At 35.1% G+C, this 25844-nt stretch overlaps 1 protein-coding gene and 1 long non-coding RNA gene across 5 annotated transcripts; both read left to right on the top strand.

Moving 5' to 3' along the window:
• The first annotated feature begins 1451 nt into the window (after positions 1-1451).
• LOC115066032 (probable protein BRICK1-B) lies at positions 1452-24884 on the top strand. 4 transcript variants are annotated; one of them, XM_049451478.1, is made up of 4 exons: positions 1452-1470; positions 2687-2847; positions 22345-22473; positions 24726-24884. In XM_049451478.1, the coding sequence occupies exons 2-3, from the start codon at positions 2727-2729 to the stop codon at positions 22452-22454; spliced, it is 231 nt and encodes a 76-aa protein (XP_049307435.1). In that variant the 5' UTR covers positions 1452-1470; positions 2687-2726; the 3' UTR covers positions 22455-22473; positions 24726-24884. The 4 variants fall into 4 exon arrangements, with proteins under 4 accessions (XP_049307435.1, XP_049307436.1, XP_049307434.1 ...); XM_049451479.1 differs by having other exon boundaries at positions 24731-24884; XM_049451477.1 differs by having other exon boundaries at positions 22345-22463.
• Positions 2854-10176, top strand: LOC125777236 (uncharacterized). Its single transcript, XR_007422196.1, has 2 exons — positions 2854-7491; positions 7549-10176. It is a non-coding gene; the product is annotated as an uncharacterized LOC125777236 (long non-coding RNA).
• Positions 24885-25844: the final 960 nt, after the last annotated feature.

The following is a 25844-nucleotide window of genomic DNA, read 5'->3' on the forward strand; positions in this document are numbered from 1 at the left end:
ACACACCTGGATGCCCATCTAATGGTTGGCCTTGCTTTCGGCGTAAACATTTCTTCGACGATACATTCTATGTATAATATCGAGGCATTTCCGAATAGAACAATGTTCTCGCATACGAATCACTGACGCAAGTTAAGAAAAAACTCGTCAATGGCAATGTCAATGTTGTTGGAAGTGTTTCCGCTGGCTGTACTGTATTCTCTGGGTTGAAAAACACTCTTTAGCCATTCTCCAAATGAACTGCGAGACGCACAACAGTCGGAAAACGGTCATGAATTGCCAGATTTCCAAGATACTCGAAAACGACCAAAGAAAATGATGCCGGGAGAAAAAGCGAAAGATGAATCTCCATCTATAAGTGCCCAAACTCATTTCAAAGCAGGATTGATCCAAGTTCTTGATCTTATGATTGCCCGGTTCATCGCTTTAAATGAAGTTGCCGATGATTTCGCATTTTTGAGCGGTCAAGCAATTGTGAACACCAGTGTTACTGAACTCACCAAAATAGCGGCAGATCTCGCTATCAAATATCCTGATGACTTGGATCCGCAATGAATTTTCATCAGAAATTGAGAGTTTCAAATTTCAAGCAACGACGCTGATGAGTGAAGCCACAGACATGAACCATTTGAATGTATTAGAAAAAATATTCGATCTGTCGCTCGAGGATGTATATCCGAACATAACAACAGCACTGAGAATATTCTTATGCATGCCTGTTACGACGGCTACTTGCGAGCGTTCTTTTAGTGAGCTAAAACTCATCAAATCTTATCTTCGTTTCTCTTTAGGCCAGGAACGGTTGGCGAATATCTCTATTTTGTCGATTGAGAAGGATACTACAACACGTCTCAATTTCGATAAAATAATCGATTTATTTGCAGAGGCGAAATCCAGAAAAGTATTATTCTGAACGATATAAGCGATCCTTGTATAAATTATTATTGAAAATAAGATGTACGTTCTTTCACTTGTAAATATATGATTTTTGATTTGGACAACATCGGTTTCCATTATACTATATGGTAAGGGCGCAAGCAAGGTTGTTGCCACAGGCGCTGAAGCAGCTAGTTCCGGCTCTGAAAAATGTTATTTCGAAAATGTACTTTATTTTCATAATATAACGTCTTAATACTCGCTCTACCAAATTTCATATTACAGAAATGCCGTCGGCATATGTGCAAATGGAATATGTTGCCTCTCCGAAATTTTCATAGAAATGAAAACTGCGCTGTCAAACTGCTGAAGTTACAGCTTATTGCTTACAATATATGGAATACTAAATAGTTTGCCATATATTGTAAGCAATAAGCAATATAAAGTCAGGATAGGGAATTGGCACGGCGATACAGTTAGTAAGATATTGATTTTATCCTGTCGAGATGCCCCGTTAAAATATCTATGAAAAGAAAAATCATCGATTCCTGGTTAATCGATGTATATTGATCATCATTAGTGATTTAGTTATTTACTTGTTTAGTGATGGGCGATGTTGTGACTTTTAAGGAACACTGCTACTTGTGACTGTGACTTTGTAGTAGCAGTGATTTTAAACTGTGACTGTGACTAGAATAAAAATTGTAACAGACATAGGCCAATAAAGTAGAACAAAATTGTTTCCTTTTTTCATTTAGGTACAATGTACATATGTACATATTTATTAGAATAAACAGAAATTAACATAGTAAATTCATTTTTAGAAAATCACCAAATACAAAGTATATACATAAAAGATTAAATTAAATAGTGTTAAAAATATTTACATTAAATAGAAAAGAAGGGCAAAATATCACATTTTGCGAAAACAACATCCACTTCTTTAAAAAATTACCACACATAACTCATTTTGGTTCTTTTTGACACAGACATCTTTAATTTTTATTAAGTATAAGTTAACTGATTTGTAACAGTTTCGTACAAAAATTAATGTAAATGATTCGTTATTTTTTAAGACGCACATTTTTAAAGTCGCACTAAATATATTCTCTGAAGGTTTTTTTCAATATAAGTATACTCAATAGAAGTTAAAGTAAACGAAAAATTAATGTAAATGATTCGTTATTTTTTAAGACGCACATTTTTAAAGTCGCACTAAATATATTCTCTGAAGGTTTTTTTTCAATATAAGTATACTCAATAGAAGTTAAAGTAAACGAAAACATACTTTTAAAAATATTTCGTTACTTATAAAATACTTTTTATAAGTTTTTTTAAATTACTATATAAATTGATGCAATTTTAAGATTAAAAGTTTTATAATTGGCTTTACTACAGCATTGAAGTTTCTGTAATCAATTTAATTTGCACATGAATATTACCCGTTTAAAGATAAATTAACTTTTTATATGTTAACCAATTTATACTTATCTAAAATTGAAGAAAATTCATAGCATTAATGAATATGAAGTCATCACAGTCGCAATTTTTTATATTCCACGGCGAATGCTATTTTGTCACAGTCGCAATTTTTCATATGATACTGTGACTGTTACTTTGTCACAGTCGCAATTTTTCATATGATACTGTGAATGCTATTTTGTCACAGTCGCAATTTTTCATGTGATACTGTGACTGCTACTTTGTGCGTTCCTGTCACTGCTACTTTAGGAAACTTGTCACAGCTTTGACCAGTGATTTTTAAGTAGCAGTGACAAAGTCACAGGTACTCAAATATTTGCCATCTCTAACTTGTTGAGAAAAACTTTGTATGTCCGAGAGTTAAGATAATGAGTTCAATGCATAGAGAGGGTGTTCAAAAACAAATACATCAAGACTGGGCGAATCGTGAATATATCGAAGTGATAACAGCAAGTATTAAACGGATAACGGATTTCCTTAATTCATTTGGTTAGATACTAATGATTGTTCTTTTTTTTTAACTTGATTGACATATATTTCGTGATTTTTGTTAGTGCTCATACGATGCTTTGCATAAAAGTATTATTCGGGATAATTATAGAATAGCTATGATAGAGGACGTCCTCCAGATCAAGAAAAAATATGGGTTGAGTTTAGTATCGCACCGGTTAATTTTGGCTCACTGAAAATTTTAAACACGCATGTATGCTTAAATTATCGAACTTTATTTTAAAACATATTTTATAAAAATCGGTTCACAAATTTTCCACAAATTCACTTTAAAAAATGCTATTTTTTTTTTTTTTTTGCAATTTTCTAAATATATGCTGGCGTATTTTCATAAATAAATAGACCCAATTAGCAATAAATGTATGAAGTGAACGCGAAAAGGTGTACAATGCTGCGGATGGCGTAGCCGGTGTTGGACCGGCCGGGATTATTTTTTTAAAGCGCGGACGAAGGCCGCCAACGCAGAAAGGAGTACTACACGAAAGTACTTCGGTCACCCCGGATCCCTTTGTATCATTAATAGATGCAATTAAATATGTATATACATTGCACTGAAACATTTTGGTTTTCTTTATTTTGATTTCGTGTCCATACAAAAATGTTGGCTGGGTTGCATTGGTTTCAGTTTGTATGGAAAAATAAGCAAAAACACTGATTTTTGGTCATTTTCAAAGGGCTCCCTACAGGTCTATATGGACTCTTGATATGGATAGAAAAAAAAACCACAAAATTTATTAATTTTAAAACAAACGCGTCGTAAAAATGAGCGCTCAGCACACCTATTGTATTGTATTCTATTTGTGTGCTTAGACACTCCCAATTAATAATACCATACCGCGAAAGTATATTTTTATTTGATAATTTTATATTTTTTTGGAAAATATGTGTTCCCTTTCTACAAGGAGCGTTCCCAAGTAAACAGGAATTGGAAAACAAAAATCAACAAATGTTTTTTCGACAAAATCATTATATTTTATTCAAAATAGTCTTCTGCTTCAATATAGCTTTTTCACGGTCCAAAAGCATGTCGAACAAGTGTTTTAGCTCGTTGGCCGGTATGCCGGTGCAATACTTTTGAATGGCCGTCTGCATAACGCTTTGCTTTCATGGACAAATGCATTTTCAAGCGTTCTTCGAATGTTGGATTCTGAGCAATGTTTGGTCGTCAGTCAATTTGTGCGGAACAAACCGTGCACACACTTTTCGTTAGCCCAAATGTTCGGTCAAAATTAGATAAATCGACGTTTTGGAGATTTTCAATTCCATTTTCATAAATTTCAATGATGATTTCGGCTGATTTTTGATGAATTCACGCACAGTTTCGATGGAATTTTCGGTGTTCTCGGATTTTGATTGGCCTAGATATTGATCGTCATTTATGTCATCATGACAACTTTGGAAACGTTGAAATCACTCGTGCACTCTGATACGAGATAGGCAATCATCGCCAAAAACTTGTTTCATCAATTGAAACGTTTCGGTAAAAGTTTTACCAATATGTAATGTTGGCTTTTTGTTCGAAGGTCATTTTCGCACCGATAACACAAAAATACTGGCACTTAAAACGCAATAACTTCGCTTCCAATCAATGAAATGTCATGAAATTCTCACTGGATAATCGATAAAGATAGCAGATTCTAACGCACCAAATGGCCACCAGAGGGAGCTAGATTCAGAAAGTCCTTTGGAACGCTTCTTGTATAGTGCGTATTAATATTTTAATAAATAAACAGCGGCAACTTAGATCTTTAAAATTAATAAAAACAATTCTAGAAAAAAAAAAAAACTCAATTCGATTTTGGAAAAATAACCAAACTGAAAAATGTTACAAATTATATATTTATATAAACATTTTCATTAAATGGAACTGCAATATCTTTAAAGAAAATATTTATTATGGTGACAAGTATCTTTTCTTTTTTATATATGTAGATACATATATAAAGCTTCCTTGCATATGTACGTATAAAAGCCCACAACTTGAGAAAAATTTTCCTAATTGTAACTAAACTGAATTTTTACAACTGTCATCACCACCATTAGCTGTTTCACACATATACAGTGGTGTGAACAAAATAGGAACAACCATAAGGTATTGCGAATATTTAAAATGTGTTGTGTTCTTGTTAAATAAATCTGTTTTTAATACGCTTTTATTAGCTTCACTTGTATGTATGTATGTATGGATGTATGTATGTAACTTTTTTAAGTGGTACTGAAACGTAGAATATTTGAGCGACACTGTAGGAAGCCGATAGTAAGTTTAAGCAGCTCACCAAAAAGATGCGCTTAAAAGTATGCAACATCTATATAAAACTAGTTTAGCATACTGATTTGGGCGTCGACCGTTAATAAGATGCAAGGTTGTACAGTAGAACAAGTAGTAATTTATCTGGGCTCTCGGGTTTGCTGTTGGATAAGCTTATGTAGCACTTAGTCGTTGTAGATCTTTGGACTGTATTCGAATTGAAGAACTTGACTGTTCAAAGTTGACAGGTAACAGTGAAGCTTTAGAAGAAATGATTCGATTAAGGAGTAATAATTCGTAAAGTCGTCAATAGAACTTAGTCGCAAACAATGTAACAATTAGTCAATGAAAGGTTACGAGTAGATATTAAATGCTGCCTAAGTATCGATTTACTTAACCAATACTACATGTCATAGTTCATATGTTAACAAATTTTGGGGTTACTCACATCAAACTAAAAAATTAAAAATAAACATAGTTTAAAAAAACTAAAAACACGCTTTTAAAGCATATCAAACTAAAAAGTGAAAAATAATTCTTTGTATAAACTGACAATAATAATGAATTAAAAATTCCTACATTACTGTGAGAAAAGCGTGGGGTGCTTTGTGACATTTTTTTCATATGTAAATATTTTTTTAGACATAGCCTCATCACCAAAGGCTTTCTGCACTATCCTCAACGTATCCGCAGCAGAAAATTGATTCCGTAAACAAAATTTAATGCAAATTGTTTGCTCAACAAATTTCGACATCGCAAAAAACGAAAAACTCACTTTTAGCAGCTCACAAAACGACACGTATCTCAAACACTAATGAATATTTTGACATGAAATTTGACATAAAAGTTTTTTAGCACTTTAGAGAAATCTTGGTATATTTTAAGGTGTAAAACGTCAAAACGTTTGTTTTGCAGCTATATGTTATAGTGGTCCGATATCCGCAGTTCCGACAAATGAGCAGCTTCTTGAAGAGAAAATGGCGTTTGCGAAATTTCAAAACGATATCTTTAAAACTGAGAGACTAGTTCGTATATATACAGACGGACATGGCTAAATCGACCCTGCTCAACATACTGATAATTTATAAATATGTATATTCCTTCTGGGTGTTATAAACTTCGTGGCGAACTTAATATACCCTGTTCAGGGTATAAAAACGAAAATCCTTATATGTTGTAAAGGGTGATTTTTTAAGAGCTTGATAACTTTTTTTTAAAAAAAAACGCATAAAATTTGCAAAATCTCATCGGTTCTTTATTTGAAACGTTAGATTGGTTCATGACATTTACTTTTTGAAGATAATTTCATTTAAATGTTGACCGCGGCTGCGTCTTAGGTGGTCCATTCGGAAAGTCCAATTTTGGGCAACTTTTTCGAGCATTTCGGCCGGAATAGCCCGAATTTCTTCGGAAATGTTGTCTTCCAAAGCTGGAATAGTTGCTGGCTTATTTCTGTAGACTTTAGACTTGACGTAGCCCCACAAAAAATAGTTTAAAGGCGTTAAATCGCATGATCTTGGTGGCCAACTTACGGGTCCATTTCTTGAGATGAATTGTTGTCCGAAGTTTTCCCTCAAAATGGCCATAGAATCGCGAGCTGTGTGGCATGTAGCGCCATCTTGTTGAAACCACATGTCAACCAAGTTCAGTTCTTCCATTTTTGGCAACAAAAAGTTTGTTAGCATCGAACGATAGCGATCGCCATTCACCGTAACGTTGCGTCCAACAGCATCTTTGAAAAAATACGGTCCAATGATTCCACCAGCGTACAAACCACACCAAACAGTGCATTTTTCGGGATGCATGGGCAGTTCTTGAACGGCTTCTGGTTGCTCTTCACCCCAAATGCGGCAATTTTGCTTATTTACGTAGCCATTCAACCAGAAATGAGCCTCATCGCTGAACAAAATTTGTCCGAAAAAAAAAAAACCGAACACTGATTTTGGTAATAAAATTCAATGATTTGCAAGCGTTGCTCGTTAGTAAGTCTATTCATGATGAAATGTCAAAGCATACTGAGCATCTTTCTCTTTGACACCATGTCTGAAATCCCACGTGATCTGTCAAATACTAATGCATGAAAATCCTAACCTCAAAAAAATCACCCGTTATATGTGAGTCGGTATAATTCGTTGACCACTTTTCGGCATAAAGGGCGTTTTAACTTAGATAGCCCGAAAACATCCTATTTTTCTAGATTTTTTTCTCTAGGAAATCATAATATATAAAAGGCTGAAATTTTCACACATTTAACTGAAGAAGTATTTTGAAGAAATACACATGTTTTAGGGACCCAGTAAGGGGGAAGAGGGGGTTACCGAATAATGGCGGAAAATCGGCGGCGATTCGTCTTCATAGTGGAAGTCTTAGCATTCGTAAATATAATCTGAAACGTATACGAAAAATATTTTCTTAATCTGTATACTTTTCAGCACCCGTGGCACTAGAACCAAAGAGAAAACTTAACAAGTGCAATAATTATAAGCTTTTATTGATTTTTCTCTTGATCGTAAGTAAAATAATATTTTTTTTGTGGAATTATACTATTAATCTTAAAAGCTTTATTTTAACACTTAAGTCAATTTTGATGTACACTTGCGTAGAAAACAATAATCTCAGCTTGATGAAATTTTGAGTCACTATTAGGCCTTAAATTGCGCGTTGGGTTTGGGACCCGCCGCGTAAAGCCAACACTACCAAAGAAAAGAAAAAAAGACGCTTTGGATCCCTAATCGATAACAATGGAGCAGACGCTCCATTGCCCGACCATGAAGAAGTTCGAATAGTAATCCCGTCTGAAGAACAACAAAACGAACTGATAAGGAGCATTCATCAGCTTCTTTGTTGAATATGGTCGGACGAAAGCATGCCCAACGATTGGAATGTAAGGGTGCTCTGCCTAATCCACAAGAAAGGAGACAATCTGCGCCAACTACCTAAACACCGCATGTAAGGTTCTATCGAGCGTATTGTATGAAAGGTTAAAGGTTTAGGCCTGGCAAATCAACAACAGACCAGATATTTACCATGCGGCAAATCTTGGAAAAGGTCTGTGAAGAGGAGATCGCCAGCCACCACCACCTCGTAGATTTTAAAGCTGCTTTTGACAGCACCAAAGGGAGCCGCCTCTATGCCGCTATGTCTGAATTTGGTATCCCCGCAAAACTAATACGGCTGTGTGAACTGACTTTAACCCATCTTCGGCCGCTACATGAAATCACAGTAAGTTTTTTATTTCCTTTCGAAGGGGTGGTTTTATGATCATAATCAAGAATGATAAAAAAAAAATTTTTTTTGACCAACCGTTTTCTTGATATGAACTGGTCGAAAAATCGACCGCTGGCCAAAAACCGTCAAGTATGAATGTTTAAATGAGTTAAGCATCCACCCCTCTACCCGGTAAAACTGGCGCATCCTAATGCGCCTGTGCAATTCACCACAGATGATGATTACAACACAACTAAACACATTTGTCAACAAAAAGGATGGGCAACGGGAAGGCAGGCGCAATTCGTTAAAAACAATTCGAACAAAACATTCGGCCACACACTGCGCCGCGAAAGCACTCTCTTCGTTACACACCCCCGTGCTGAGACTTTCGATTCGTCTGCAGACCTAAGCGCATAAGTTATCCCCTTTTTGCGAGGTAGAGCTCAAACGCTTCTCCGTAACTTTGGATACGCCGTGATCCTGAACTACATATTTCGACATCGCTTCGTACTACATCGATCCCGCATTTGTTTCACTATTAGTATAAGTTTCCATTTATTGTAACCGGAGTTTATATTAAAAATAAATTAACACTTATTTCCTATCCACTAAAAAATGTCTTTTAATTAGAAATATTAATCGCGAGTGTTAGTGACTCCTACAACTTAAATACAGTGGTGTGATTCTCACTTAGCTGGGCACCCATTTATTCATGGTCCTTCGAGCCATAGTGACAGGCACTATGGATTGTTTAAACAAGATAAAATAAATCAAAATTAAGCGGTGAAGAGCAGTGGCAAACAATTAAAACAAAAAAAAAAAACAGTGTGCAGTGGGAAAACAAAAACAAAAAAAAAACAGTGCAATGACCCAGCCAAAAAACAAAAAATTATAAATAAACAACATACCCTTGTACTTATATACATACATAATAAACAAAAAAGGAATCAACGGAAGGTGCATTTCAAAGACTAAGCTACTCAGCAGTTAACAAAACAAAAAAAAAACAAAAAAAAACACGGTGAAGTGACTAAAAAATTAAAAATAAATGTTCACACATAAGACACAAAACAAAAATCAAGAGTGGTGACTCGGCGAAAATATATGCATACATGAAGTTACGAAAACTGCGGTAATAAAACATAAACTTACAGAAACAAAATATACAAAAATTTTACAAACACAAAAAACATACATTGGGCGCGAAAAGTTAAAGCACCTAAACAATAACACAAACAAAACAAGGAACAAACGCGCGCGATCAGTAAAACAAAACCACACATATGTAAATAGCAAAAAGTAATGTAAAAGAAACAGAAAAAAACACACAGAAAATCGCGCGCGAAACGTTAAAACAAGACATAAATAAAAACAAAAAAACGGGTGCGAATTTAAATTAAACTAGAATAAACAAAAAAGCAGCAACAACATACATACATACTGAACAACCAACTGGAAGCGGAGGAGAAGGGGTTAGCATCAACGGCCCGAATACCTGCAGACACATATATACAACCGCATTATCCCCAAAAACCCTTGTTGGAAAACAAAGTGAGCGTATTTATTTCATTTCATTGAATCTATTTTAAAGCACATATATATGGATGTATATACGATTTATATGCTCTTATAAAATCCGTTTTAACAGCGGAAAAACGGTTACCAAACTGCTCTTTTGAGTTTACTTTGCGGGAAAAACCGACCACAGTTTGGTATAACGTATATATCAATATATACATGTACATATGCTAAACAAATAATATTAATTTATTGCCCATGTAATAATTTACCTTCGCGTATTCAGACACATTTACTAACAAAAAAAAAAAAAAAAAAACAAAACACAAAAATTAAGGAAATCAAGCAGTTACTTGCGAAATTCCCTCAAACCCCTTCTGTTTAACAAAGCAGTAACCAGAATTACATATATACGGGCAAAGGCAAAATTAGTATTAAATAGCATAGAAAACAAAACAAAAAAAAACTCAAACATCCATACATACATACATATATTCATAACATATATGCTATAAACATATGTGTAACAAATATAAATTGCAAAAAGCACAAATATTGATTTATTATCAACAAAAATACATTATACTCGTATACACATATGCAAATCTTCTTACCTTTCTATACTAAATTTTAATATACATACATACATACATATATTTGTAACTATTTACATTCCATTTTAAATCTCGCTCTCACTTTTTCAAAAAAAAAAAAAATATATATATATCGTCACCTGAAATGCAAAATAACGTATCATCAAAAAATTCGAAATTGAGTGTCTTATTGATTACGCTTCACCACTTCAAATTAAAAAGATAATATTACATATGTTCAACATTTTCAGGTTCTGCACTCAGATATAAACCAGTCTTAACCAATATTAAATTTTGTTTTCACTCCTATTCTGTTTTATTGCGTGTTTCATTCATGCCACTTTAAATTTCTGAAAATGTTGTTACGTTATTTTGCATTTCAGGTGACGATATATAATAACTTACATACAAACATACGGCAAAATCTGCCTGTGACGAAAAACACAAAATCGCAAAAAAACCAAAAGTTCAAAGTCCACATTTGCAATTATCCAGCATACTACTTTATTAAAATTATAAATTTTTATTAATTTTCCAAAAGAAAGTGTAATTATCGTAATTTTCCGTAAATAACTAAACGGAACGGTAAAATAATACTCAGAGAATACGTCTATTGAAACAAATACCAAAAATCAGTTCAACAAAATTTACATAATTTGTGAACACTGTATATGCAAACAAACATACATACTTATATTAAAAGATATAAATCTTCAAAGTCCACATTGGCCTTTATTCGGCAATACCTCTTGTTCTTTGGCAAACAAAAGCAAGCAGGATTGTGGACAAAAAGCTAATTGATCTCTCTAGCGAGCTCTCAATTGCTTACGAACAAAGCATAACAAACAATTCGTGCATACTTAGAATTAGAATTAGAATTAGAATGAAAGTTGAGGAATGCACTGCGACCTTAGGTCTATTGTGCCCTCTCCTGGCTCACATTGACTCACTCAGCCCCAGCGCATGAATAAAATCCAACAACTTGCCGGGTGCTAGTGAGGCAATGTGATCCCTATCCGGACATGTTAGTCCAAGGGCCTTTGTCCTGCGTCTCCAGACTGCTGTGCAGTCGATCAGCAGGTGCTCCGGGGTTTCAGGCTCCCTATCGCAGAACCGGCAACTTGCACTAGAGGATAGGCCCATGCTATGTAGGTGCCTGTTTAGTTTGCAGTGGCCGGTGTACTATGCGACCAGTAACCTGAGCTTGTTCCTTGGGAGGTTTATCACAGTTTTGAACCTTTTCAGGTTGTAACCCCCCATTAGCAGCTTGGCATGTCTCATACCGCGAGTTTGGTGCCAATGCTGCTCCCTGCCCTCTACCTCTTCCTTACGGAGCAGCTCTTTCATGGCGTGGGGACCCACCCCCATGAAGGGTTCGGGTCCTACTACCTTGGTGGAGGCTGCGGAGCGGGCGAGCTCGTCTGCCAGTTCATTACCGGCTATTCCTTTGTGACCAGGCACCCAGATTAGGTGTACCTGGTTCTGTTCTGCAAGGCTATTCAGCCTTTCCCTGCACTCCTGCACTAGTAGCGATTTGATCTCATAAGAAGAGATCGCCTTTAGCGCCGCTTGACTATCGCTGAGGATCGCTATTCGCTCATTACGATAGTTGCGATGGAGGTTAATATCGATACACTGGCTTATTGCGAAAACTTCCGCCTGAAAAATGCTCGGGAACTCTCCCATGGGTATGGAGAGTTTAGTGCGTGGGCCCACAATCCCTGCGCCGATTCCCTCAGACATTTTAGAGCCATCGGTGTACCACCTTAGCGTGCTATTCCTCAGCATCAGTTCGAAGTTGGAATCATCCCATTCGTCTTTACTGCCAAGGGTGACCTTGAATCTTTTCCTGAAGTTGACCGTTTTTGTAATGCTATCCCTCGGGAGGAGGACCAATGGTAAGCAGCCACTTATCATCTCCATCCTCCGAGATGAGATTACTTTGCCAATTCCGCACCCCTCCGCCGTTATTTGCAGAAGTGTGTGCTTGGCTGCCTGACCGATAACCAAATGAAGCGGTGTCAGTTCCAGCAAAGCCTCCAGTGCCGCAGTTGGACAGGTTCGCATTGCACCCGTCATACAGACACAGGCTAAACGCTGTAGCTTCAACAGTCTTGTCTTAACAGAAGTTTGAGACGCTATTGAGGCCCATGCCACCGCCCCATATGTGATTATCGGTCGCACTATCATGGTGTACAACCACCTAACGATCCTTGGCTTACAGCCCCAGGACTTTCCCGCCAGTCGATTGCACACCATCAAAGCCTCGTGCATACTTAGGCACAAAGCGAATTGATCTCTCTAACGAGCTCTCAATTGCCTAAGAACAAAACCATAATCATTAGCACACTAACAATTCGTATACTTATATACATAGCGCATTGATCTCCTCAGCGAGCTCTCAAAAGCACAAAACATACTAAGTACCTTCATAAGCACATACATACTTACATACACACAAGTCCAAGTATTAGGGTGCACCTAAATACTAACATAAGGACGTAAAAGGTGGTAATAAATTAAAAGTGCGGATATTTTCAAACTTAAAGCTAAAATAAAATAAATAAATAATATTATTTCGCAAAAATGGTTAATAACGGAAAAAATCATAATATACCTGCAGCAGCTATACGCTCAAAACAGGCTATTAAATTCATTTCAGAAAGTGACAGTTTAACAAGATACTGCACTAGATTTGCCTCTTCACCGTTTCACGAACACTCGGAATCGTTATTAGAAGTAAAAGGTCAAAATCTTAAACATTTTTGGACTCGCCTCCAAACGGCTCATGACGCCATTGTGGATTCTGATGATTCAGATCTGCCACAAAATTTTAAATTATCTGCTTACGCCATATACGAAAACTGCTTAGACCAGTTCGAAGAAACAAAAGCTATATCTCCGATCAAATAAAGCTCATTAAAGCAACTGCACCTACTCCCCACAGTAGAGTAGAGCTGCCACAAATAGATAGTCAAAAGGCAAGTTCCGGCATCCACCTCGAGCTGCCGCCATGTGACACAGAAACATTCTATGGAGGTTATGAAGAATGACCGTCCTTCTGGGACATGTTTACAGCTGTTTACATCAACCATCCTCAACTATCAAAGGCGCAAATACTGTATCACCTCCGATACAAAACAAAAGGTCAAGCAGGCGAAATAGTTAAACAGTTCGCATTAAATGACGACAATTTCAATTTGGCTTGGGAAGCTCTAAAAGCTAGATTTGAAAACGAAAGAATACTGGTCGATAAGCAAGTAACGACACTATTAAACTTGCCTAAAATTAAGAAAGAAACAAGTGTAGAATTCATTAAACTAGAATCCACTGTTTCTAATTGTTTGTCGGTTCTATCGACACTTAATATCCCCACAGACAGCTGGGATCCTATTCTGGTAAACATTTGCACCGCCGCATTACCAGAAAAGTCGTTTTTTCTATGGGAGCAATCGCTCTCATCACGAAGAAAGTGCCCAACGTGGCAACAAATGAAAGATTTTCTCACCACCCAATATGAAATTGCGGAAAGGTTAGAAGAAAACAGACTCAAAACTAAGAACAAACAGCTTAAATAGACCCCAAGTTAGAAGCAACAAAAATTTAAACAAAAGCTTTTACAAAACGCAAACGTTCATATCAGAACAAAGAAAACAAACGTCATGCGAACTATGCACAAGAGGGCATAAACTGATATCTTGCGAGAACTTTAAAAAACTAAAAATTAATGAAAGAAACAATTTCGTGAGATCAAAAAAATTATGCACAAATTGCTTGTCACATGCGCACACATATAAAAATTGCAAAAGCAAATTCAATTGCATATATTGTCATAAAAGACATCACTCAATGCTTCATTACAGCACATATAACATCCCACCTTATAAAAGCCCTAATAAATCAAGAATCCCGAAAACCAAAATTTTAAAAATAGCCAAGAGACACCATGTTGCTCAAAGGCACAAAAAGTTCAAACGCTGCACAGCGAAACACAAAGTGGACTAGTTACAGAACTAGTTACCACCATGCCAACTAAAGTTGAATATAAAACAAACAAATACCTTAATTCACAATTAAGGAAATTTCGAATGTTAGGGAAACTTCCCACTATAACAAACAAAACTCCAGAAGATCAGTATTGTGAAGAATTATCTAAAGCCACAACTACTCGATCAAATAATGGCCGGTACGTCGTACGACAACCAATAGAGCCACAATTTTCTAATACTCCACAAATTGGTATAAAAAACAAAGTCAGAGTTACCTCTGACAGTCCAAATTATTAAAAGCACATACAACTTTTTGGCCCCGCAGGATGGCTTTCGCCAATAATGAAAAAATAATTCTGAACAAATCCTAGAGCGGAGGCGGGCTACTAAACGCCAAAAATAAAATATACACAATAGTATCAAAAAGTCGAAAAATCGACATTTTCATACATTTTCAAAATACATACAACAGTCAAGGGATCACCATACTGCTAATGCGATACATTGAATTGAAACAATTCGAACAAAACATTCGGCCACACACTGCGCCGCGAAAGCACTCTCTTCGTTACACACCCCCGTGCTGAGACTTTCGATTCGTCTGCAGACCTAAGCGCATAAGTTATCCCCTTTTTGCGAGGTAGAGCTCAAACGCTTCTCCGTAACTTTGGATACGCCGTGATCCTGAACTACATATTTCGACATCGCTTCGTACTACATCGATCCCGCATTTGTTTCACTATTAGTATAAGTTTCCATTTATTGTAACCGGAGTTTATATTAAAAATAAATTAACACTTATTTCCTATCCACTAAAAAATGTCTTTTAATTAGAAATATTAATCGCGAGTGTTAGTGACTCCTACAACTTAAATACAGTGGTGTGATTCTCACTTAGCTGGGCACCCATTTATTCAATGAAAAAATAAATGTTTTTTTTGTTTTATTTTCTTCAAGAAAAATTTAATGATTTTAGTTCAAATTATTTGCTTTTATTTAAAAGATATGTATTTTTTTTTATATAATATATGTATATTGTACAGACGTAAATTTAAAAATGTTGATGATATTCATCAAAACATTTAGTGTGATATTCATTAAAACATTTAGTATGTAAATAAACGTTACACTTTTTGCAAGTAAAAATAGTATGCTTCTTGCATAACTTAACTCGCCGATATTTATTTTCAAAACTTCTCATGACGTCGTGTACCTTTTCGTTGATCCGAGAGAAGTTCGAGGGATGTCCAGAGTCCTCATCTTCATCTCCATTCTCGTAATCTTCCTTATTGTCGTAAGTCAACAAATGGTTTGTGACTTCAGATCGAAAATCAATTTGTGAAAGTGGTTTCGTCTTTTGAAATTTTGCTAACATAAAATGCAACTTCCATGCATTGACCATTGCGTTACCAAGAGCATTAATCCATATTGACCACCACCATTTTTTTCCTCGTATACATATCCGATAGTTGGCCACAGCATTGTCATGAAGATCCACTTCACCCATACCGTTATTATATTCTTGTATTACTTTGGGCTGTGGAATGGTGATAGTTTTCTTTTGCTTCCGACAATATCTTTTAGCATATACCATTGGTTCGGCTGTGGAGTTATTAGTAATAACATTGTCGACAGCGTTATCGTTCCACCGTACAGTCAATATTTCTTGTTGACCATCGAGTAGCTGGTCAAATGCCGCGCGTTTCTCTTTTTTTAAATTCCTCAAGGGCGATTTTGCCATCCTATTTTCACATATAATACCGGTTGCAAAAAATCGACGCTCATTCAATAGGCACATAAGATGACAGGATGAAAAAAAATTGTCAAAGAAAATAATATGGCAGTCGGGGTCAGTTACGTTAGCAAGCAAATCTAAAACAGTTTGTGCTCCTAGACCGATATTCTTATCGTGAGGGGTTGCTGCACCCCCATATAGTATACTAGAAAATAAATATTCACATTCTGAACATAAGCACCACGACTTAAATCCGAAACGAATCGGTTTTCCTTTGACAAACATTTTGCATGAGTGTCGACCAAAGTATGGAATCATCTGTTCGTCTACGGAAAGAATATGGCTAAAAACTCCGAACTGCATAAATTTTTTATTGAGAGCATCAATAAGTGGGGGAACCTTGGCAAAACGATCTGCTGTATTTAAATCGGTGTTATCATCGAGATGTAAGAACCGTTTTATTATTTTAAACCGATTACGACTCAACGCTCGTTTTACAATTGGAATTCCCATGTCGGGCCGAACAGACCAATAATGGTCAATATGAGGCAAGGTGTGATACCCCGAAATGTACAAAATACCAACGAATGGCAGCATTGTGTTGATTCGCATATTCGTTTGTGTGAAATCAGATTTCCTTTTAAATCCGCCAGTTATCATAACATTTCCATGTGCATTAGATGTTGATGAATTTTCAGTTTCACTGAGTTCATTACCTACATCCTGAATGTTTTCTCCTTCCAATGAGTACTGTAGCTCAACATGACCAGCGATTTCATTTAAAAATCATCATTGTTGTCATTCTTCATCTTCTTCATCTGTCATACACTCCACATGATGTGGTGGAATGTATACGTCGTCGACATCTGTTGCATTCAATACAACTTGATCCTCCTCGTCATCTGAAGATGGCTCATTTAAAATGGCCATGATTTCACTAATTTTTATTGCTTTACGAATCGGCATTATCTTCACCAATTGATTTTATTGTACTACGCAAGTTCGAAATCTTTCTTTTTGCAATAACAAAAGCAAACAGAATCAACTCGGGGAACTCCCTTTTTAAATTTTACGTTACGATAGTCAGAGGGAGACAAATATATGAGACGAAAAGGTTACATGCGGACAGGTGATGCCAGTCTTAAAACGATAAAAGTATAAACTCCGAAAAAACTAAAGCAAGGGCCATTAAATATTTGATATTTTGAAGATATATACTTGCCTTTTACTTAATAATAACAAAAATCATGCTTGAAAAAATTTTGTCCTACTTGACGATTTCTGGCCACCAAAGAGTATGTAGTTTTAAAAGTTAAAAAACTTGTAATATTGAGGTGAGTTTCTTTTGATTGTTAAAAGTTGATCTCATGTCTTCGTATACAATTAAAAATAAAAACATTTTTTTTTGTTTTCCCAATTTTTTTAAATTTGATAAACAATTTGTTTAGCCACCGCTAACTCTATGAAGTCATCCGCATATGCGATTGTTTTCACTTTGATGGTGTAACTTTGAATGTCCGTGCCAAATAACATGCTCATGTGAAAGGTCTTCGCTTGCAAGACTATATTGCTGTCTTGTCAGTTCTGTCTGCGATCCAATTGCTTTCTGAACGTTGGTTGTTCTTGTTATTGTAGCGGCAGAAATCTGCCGATCCCACAGTCCTTGGCCGGATAAAAATCCGGATCCGGTCGGTTTACGCAGACTCGACTGTTGTGGGAACGTTGGTAGTACTGCACGCTTAATAGCGCAACATCAACGTATTTTTCCAAAAACGATTGTTTGAGCTGGTCTTCTACTGTAACGCAAATATTCTGGGATGTTCCATTTGTAGGTGAAATTGTAAATCTGCTCCTTCTAACCAACTGCGATTTTTGTTTAAAAAACGTTCAATCATCATATTTGCTTCAGTCCATTTTTTCGAAAATTTTGACGAAACACTCGAAATTTTTAACTATATCTGCTTCTGTGTATCAGGCGTTACATCTGTAGCACTAAATTTTGTGAAAACATAATTAAATAATCAGGAATTTCGTTCTATTTCACATTTTCGCCATTATTCAAACAACTCCATTTTTGAAATAGAGCAAACTCGATCTGGAAAAAAAATAATTAAAAATTATTGGGGAAAGATGTGGTACTCGATCAAAGATCATCGTATAGCTTAAGGTTGCCGTTATACAATATTCAAACATTAGCTTGGATATATGTGGATAAAAAAAGTTGCATACGTTTAAAACTTGAAAATAAAAAGAACACAAACATTTTTATATGAGTTTTCAAAACCCCGTACAACGTATTAGCTAAACGCAAACCAAGTATTAAATGGCATAAAATAAGCATACATACCTTCTAAATTAAATTCCATTTCATCAACATTCGTGTTTTCCTCTCGAAACCTTTTTAAATCACTATTTATATTGTTTTTTTTTTTATATAAATTGAAAACATAAAAATGATAACACCGTATCACTTCGATTAAACTTGTTGTAGTTAATCGTATTAGAATATTTTGCGCAATTCTTACTTAAAATTGTGACATATCAAGGGTTGTTATAATCAGAGTACTGTCAATTATTTGATTGTTTACATTGACTTTTGTCCGCCTACAATGATCCAGGCGAATCATTGTGCGGTACCGGCATTATCTCAAGTTCTATACAACCGATTTTCTTGAAATTTTGTGTGAACCTTCTTTATATAATCCTTAATCCTTTGTTTTTAATATTTTAAAAAAATTCAGAAATTTCAAGAAAAAAGCGAAAAAAATGATTTTTATTTTCAGGCAGTCGTCATTTTTCAAAATAAAAAAAAAAAATTTTCGTGTTCCCTGAGGTAGGGACTATAACAGCATCCTTACTGATTAAGAATTTCTTTTGATTTTGTTTTTAGACCACCAGGAGAGTTAGGATCAATGTCACCAGGATGCGCCATTTTTTTTTACACCTGTCTCTACCAAGTGCTATCCTATCTTCTACAGAGTCCAGATCTCAATCCCATTGAATACCTGTGGGACCATGTGTAGACGAGGTCGCGAGAGCGCAAATTTAATAACAAAAATTAGGTTAAGGCTGCTCTTAAGAAATTATGGGCAAATATACATTCCGATCTTGCACAAAACTTGGTTCATTCTATAAATAAATAAATATAGTTTAAAAAATACGCTTTTCACATCAAACTAAAAAGTAACAAATAATTCTTAGTATAAGCTAACAATAATAATCAATAATAATTCGTGTATTATACGAGTATGTCACAAAGCATAGCATAGCATTGCAATATAGTGTCGCTCAAATATTCAGTTTCAGTACAACTAAAGAAAGTTACAAACAAACAAGCAAGCAAACATACAAGTGAAACTAATGAAAGCATATTAAAAACTAAACTATGATAGATGTATAGATAGCAAAATACCGTTCCCACAACATTCTAAATCATAAAAAGGGCCAATGAGTGTCATACCGGCAGCATGCATACATACAAGTTACTTCAGGAATGTTTTCTGCAGCTGAACAACTACAGATGGCAAAGGTACACATACAGCCATGGACACATAAATAGCACACATCTGAATCCCATCTTAATTCTAATTTTTTTTAATCCTAAAGTAGCTGAACAATAAAAATTTGGTATGTATCTACTTGTCACTGTTATGAGGTTCATTTCCCTGCATAAAAATACTGTTTATTTTCTATTAAATTTTGTACGCGACAATTTTATTGCGTATAGTGTTGATTTGAGGTGGACACATAAATAGCACATTTTTAAGTTCGTACTTTTTTTTAATTTTGTGTGAGGTTCTCGCATATTTTTAATTTAATTCTGCGAATATATAATTATTTCATCGATATTTCGTTAAAATGAGAAGGAAAAAACATTCCACGCCGGAAAAGGGAGTCCTTATATCCAATATGAGCAAAAAAGGAAAAGATCCTGTCAAAATTGCTAAAATAATATATTGCTCTCCAAAAATGTTATAAAATGCTCTTTATGCAACAAAACAGATCCACCTTGTGTCAATAAAAAGATACCAAGAAAACCAGGACCACGTAAATCCGATATTAGTGTTGACAAATACATAGTACGGAAGAGCAAAGCGGATCCTTTTAAGTCAACCAGAGAAATTATGATCGAAATTAATGACGAATATGGTGTGGACGTGTCCAGAAAGCTTGTAGGAAGACGACTCAACTTATCTCAACTTTTTGGACAAATTACCAGCAAGAAACCACTCCTGTCAAAACGCCACATCAAAATTCGACTGGCATTTGGAAAGGCCCACGGAGACAAACCAGCACAATTTTGGAAGAACGTGTTTTTGAACGACAAAACCAAGATAAATAGGAAGGTTCCAGTTGAAAAATCATTTTTACGTCGTCCACAAGGTCAATCCCTTAAACCTAGGTATACCAAAAAAACCATTAAGCACGGCGGTGGAAGTATCATGGTCTGGAGCGTGTTTTCATGGCATGGCATCGTGCCAATTGTTCGAATAAATGGTAAAATGAACCAGTTTTAGTATTAGGATATACTGAAAAATAAAATGTATTTCAATCCACGCCCATAAACTGGACATTTATGCAAGACAATGATCCAAAACACACCGCAAAGGTAGTAAAGTATGGTCTCGGCAATAAAAAATTTAAAATTTATGAGTGGCCTGCGCAAAACCCAAACCTGAAACCAATAGAAAATTTATGAATTGATATAAAGTTCAAAATAGCAAGCAAAAAATTCAAAAATTTTGATAATTTATGGGCTGGAATTGAGGAGCCTTGGTATTCAATCCCAAAGGAACGATATCAAGAACTGGTGGACAGCATGCAGAAAAGATGTGAGCGGATGCTTAAAAATGATGGATATAGTACAAAATACTAACGAAATGAACGATCTTTTGCAATTTTTTAATAATTTTTATACATTTTTGTACCTTTTTTTTAACCTTTTTTCAGATTGTGCTATTTATGTGTCCAAGCTGTCATATAGGATATTGATGTTTTCGTCTTTTTTTGGCGATAATAAAATATTTATTGTTTCAGTGTTATAGTTATATTAAAGTAAATAATTTTTAAAATAAAACGCATTCCTCTTTAAATCCGTAAGTGATAAACCTAAGGAATAAATAAATGTTTTCTTATTTGATGACCAAGTGTGCTATTTATGTGTCCATGGCTGTATAAAGTATTAATTTTTCTTAAATAGTGTTAAAGTCTCATTTTATGCAATCTGAACAAGTTTTTTTGTGTCTTCGAAAATGAAATTCTTTTGAATTTTGTAATGTTTTTGAAAACTGAATTTTTAAAAATTAATTTCATTACGTTATAGAAATTAATAAAACGGCCTTTCTCACATTTTGCGGTGCAACACAAAAGTTTTAATATTATAGTTTAGGAGTGGAAGTTTTTTTTCGTCTTTGTTTAAATTTTTTCTATGTTTTTGTACATGCATGTTAAAAGGTAGATTTCGATGTTGCTATCTTAGACATAATATTTAGCTACCACTTCATTGTTTGTTCCTTTGTTGCAAAATGTAAGTGTCCCCATAATATTTCATAGAAAATAATTTATATAGTATACACGTTATCATTGGTTATTTGTTCACCATTGGGGACATAGTTGTAAAAGGAAGCGTTTTTTTTTTAATTTTGTAAAATAATTTTTTTAGTTTAAAATGGATTGTCTGATTGGCGACTTCATAAATAAAGAAAAAGCTGGAATATAGTACTTGATTAACATAAGAATACCATCGAAGGTCGTTCCAAACGGCACATCAAACGCTAAGCTGTGTATACGGGTATGAACAGTGATGAAATTATGGTGTCGCAAGATGTTGTATTTAGCGACGAAAATAAATTTATGTTAGACGCAGCTGAAAGTTTTTAACTTAAGAAATATCCCATTACTGGATAGGCCAGTAAAAAGGCCAGATCTACACCCCATCGAAGACCTCTGGGGTAAACTTTCCGTAAAAAAGATTGGTACACTTTCTCAATAATTGTCCTTTTAATAGGATAATGATAGTCGAAACAATCATTTCCTGAGCCTGTCGTTAGAAGACCCGCTTATTGTATTATCGTTTCTGGAGCTGCTATATGTAACTATATGTAAATTCGGATTCAAAATTATATTAAAATTAGTTTAACTTGCATTCATTGTTATTTTAATAAATATATATTTAAATTTCAGATATGTCTTGCCGGTCACGTCTTGCTGTTTTGAATGAAAAGTTGTCCACGCTGGAACGACGAATTGATTATCTGGAAGCATGTGTAACTCAAGGAGAAACCCTTACATGAGTTCAGAGTGTAAGATACGGTACTATATTAATAAATACAGTTTAACTTTCATAACTCGAATCCTTGAATTGGCAATAGAAGGCAAATTTCCTTCCATAACTCGGAAGTCTCTCTAGCCTGGAATTTTCTTTGTGGATTATGGTGATTCGAGATAGGAAAGTTCAACTTTATTTCTATTGAAGTAAATCGGGTTTAAATAAAATGTGAAGTACATTAGAAATATTTGGATCATAACTATAATGAAATTTTGTTACTAATGATCGACTACCCTTTGAGCTGTTTTGCAGTGATCTGGCATTCGATCAAAACTAATAATGTCAATTCATCACATATTTGGATAATATCTAAAACAGGAGTTTGTGATTAATCATCGAATACTCGTAGAAATCATTACACGCGAATATATATTTTAGAACGGTTTAAAACAAACGTTTTTTCACAAAATCACAGCATTCAAAGTATGTGCTGGTTAAGTAATTTTCCAAAATGAAATGTAATTGGGAAGTTAAAGGAGGACCGTAGAGTCGGGATTTACGTCGCCGTCGTTGCAACTCGAATCGCTGCTGTTGTCGACCTCACTAACAAACCCCAACATACGCATTGTCTGATCTGCATAAAATCAACCAAAGCATATTTAAACACTCGCCAAGTAACACAATACTTACCAAATTTCACATTTTTACAATTCTCTTTCCTACGGTACACATAGGAGCATTTGGTTTCAAAAACTGGACAAAATTATTTAAAGTGATTTTATGAATGAAAATTAATAAAAATGCATGACTGAATATAATAATGCAATATGTTAAAATAAAACAAGTAAGGAAGGACTAAGTTCCGGTGCAACCGAACATTTTATATTGAATATATTTGAGAAGGGGGTAGTGCCGACCAGATTTTATCTATTGTAGCTCATCCCACATACTACTAATATACCACATACTCAAAAAAATGCTCCTTCGGTTTCATTTAGGTACCTTACATCTTCTTAATTGCTTATGGGATTATAGCCGAGTTAACAGCCGCGCGCCAGTTGTTTCATCTTTTCGCTACGTGGCGCCAATTGGATATTCCAAACGATGCCAGGTCCTTCTCCACTTGGTCCTTCCAACGGAGTGGAGGTCTTCCTCTTCCTCCATTTCCTCATTTTTGTCCGGGTGTTGAAGGAAAATGCTCCTATGTGCGGTGGTTATGTTTAAACACAACAATGCTCTATTTTATTAAATTAACTAGAGGACCCGCCCACGCTTTACTGTGGGTGACCTATAGATAATACTACTACTACAATCTATATGATTTCTGTTAGTTAGATTATAACTATTAGTTAATGAGATATAGCATTTTTGTGAACCAAGTTTTGAACGAGATTTGCTAAGTTGAAATGACCACCGATGATAACGAAGGCAGTGGACTCTCTGAAGAGGCGAAAACTCTGTGCAAAGTGGGTGCCTCGCAAATTCATAATCCTAACAAAAACAACGAATTGCTGATTCTGAGGAGGGTTTGAGTGCTCTTTAATCGTAATAAAACCGAATTTTTACATCGGTGTGTGACAATAGAAATACGGTTCCATCATTTCACACTGGAGTTCAAGCGACAAACAATATAGTGGACTGCATATGATGAATTGGTCTTCAAGCATGGAAAGACGAAAAAGTTTGCTGGTAAGGTTATGACATCAGCCTTTTGAGATGCACGTGGTATTCATCTATTGATTACTGAGCCAGTTATATTCCATTGGTTGCATCAGTACAGCATGCAATGCTGTATTGGTTAAAATCGCTTAGCCATTATTTGTCGTAAAAAGGAAATTACAAAAAAATGTTATTGTGGGACATCCATAAGAGATATACACATATCATCGCGAAGTTTTCTGTAGACCTCTTGTAATGTGTACAACTTAGTACATTATTTTGATAAATCTCGTAAGATTCATCTTGCGTTTGCAACATAAGCGGAAAAAATTTAATTATTTACGACATGACTTTATAAAACTCTAAAACCTGTAAACCTTTCAAACGTGTTTTTCTCTGTATTAAATTTTTTAAACTGGTGCTCACAATTTTTCAAAAGTAGTTCCATTGATTGCTTTACAATTTTAATGGTAGATTCATCACACTTCTGTGTGATCGCCCTAATTAAAAATTAGTGAACATTTTTTCATAAAGAACCAGTCTGGAAAAATCATGCTGTTCTGGGTTTTAATGTTATAAAGCATTTAAAAAATGGAATTTTCAAGATTTGTAATTTGTTTTTTTTTTTTTATCTTAGGTTAGCCAGTCTGATGGAATCATGGACGCCGTTTTTTTCTACATGGGTGTAATTGGAGCAATAAATTTCACAACTAACACAATATTTTTGGTTCCAAAAATTACAAATTACAACTAAACCGATAAATATTAATAAATATATATTTAGTAAAAATTTGAAGGTGTGTGTTTTTTCATTTCCTTATTACAAATGCTCTGGAATCTAGAAAGGCACACAGAACTTGCAAGTTAACTAAAATCTACCATACTCAAAAATTATAAAGCTCAATTGATGAGAGGATTGTTTACAAAATCGCGTTTGGCCGTTAGGCATTTAGATGGCGCATTGTAATCACCGGGACAAAAGTCCCCTCATTCTATTGGTTCCTTTCTGAACCATGCCACTTTTGCTTCTGATGAAGTTCATCAGTACGAAAACCTTTATATATGCAACCTCCGAAACGTCGTTAAAAACTCTCGACCGATAGTTTCGATTCTTTACATTGCAAAGAAGTTGTATGATAGTCTTCTACCTTATGAAATCTGCAATAATCGTTATCTGGGGTTCCTAGTCCACTGGCACATCTGCCAATGACATAAGATCTGTTAGTACTCCCACCAATGTTCTTATATCATCCCTTTTAATTTTTATTAGTCGACATGTGCTATCCATATTCCATTCATGCACATTATCCTGCTTGGGCGAGTCGGAAACTAATTCCATCGACACTCAAATTTGTTTATAACATGCGTGTCGATTAAATATCTGCAAGTAGCCAGAGGCGTATAAATTTCCCCTTTTTCAAGTACTAGATATTGGGTGGTGTCTGTTCTTCTCGGTAGCTCAGTTAGCAGGGATATCAAAATTTCCGAGAACCCATTTAATACCTTGTCGACACTAAACGGCTTTAGTGATTTCAAAGCAGTTTATCTATGTGGATATACATATATTGTGACAAAAAAGTACCCGGAAATTATAAATAAAACGCAAAATATTTAATTGTTCATTAATATTTATGTAATCCCCACCTGATTTAATCAGGGGTATTGTGTAATCTGATAGTTGTCGGAATCAGAATTGAAACCGATCAAAAAAAGCAGTAGGTGTATGAATTCAGACATTATTGGTTTGATATTCGAA

Source organism: Bactrocera dorsalis, chromosome 3 (genome assembly GCF_023373825.1).
Source record: "Bactrocera dorsalis isolate Fly_Bdor chromosome 3, ASM2337382v1, whole genome shotgun sequence".
NCBI classification, from domain to species: Eukaryota; Metazoa; Arthropoda; class Insecta; order Diptera; family Tephritidae; genus Bactrocera; species Bactrocera dorsalis.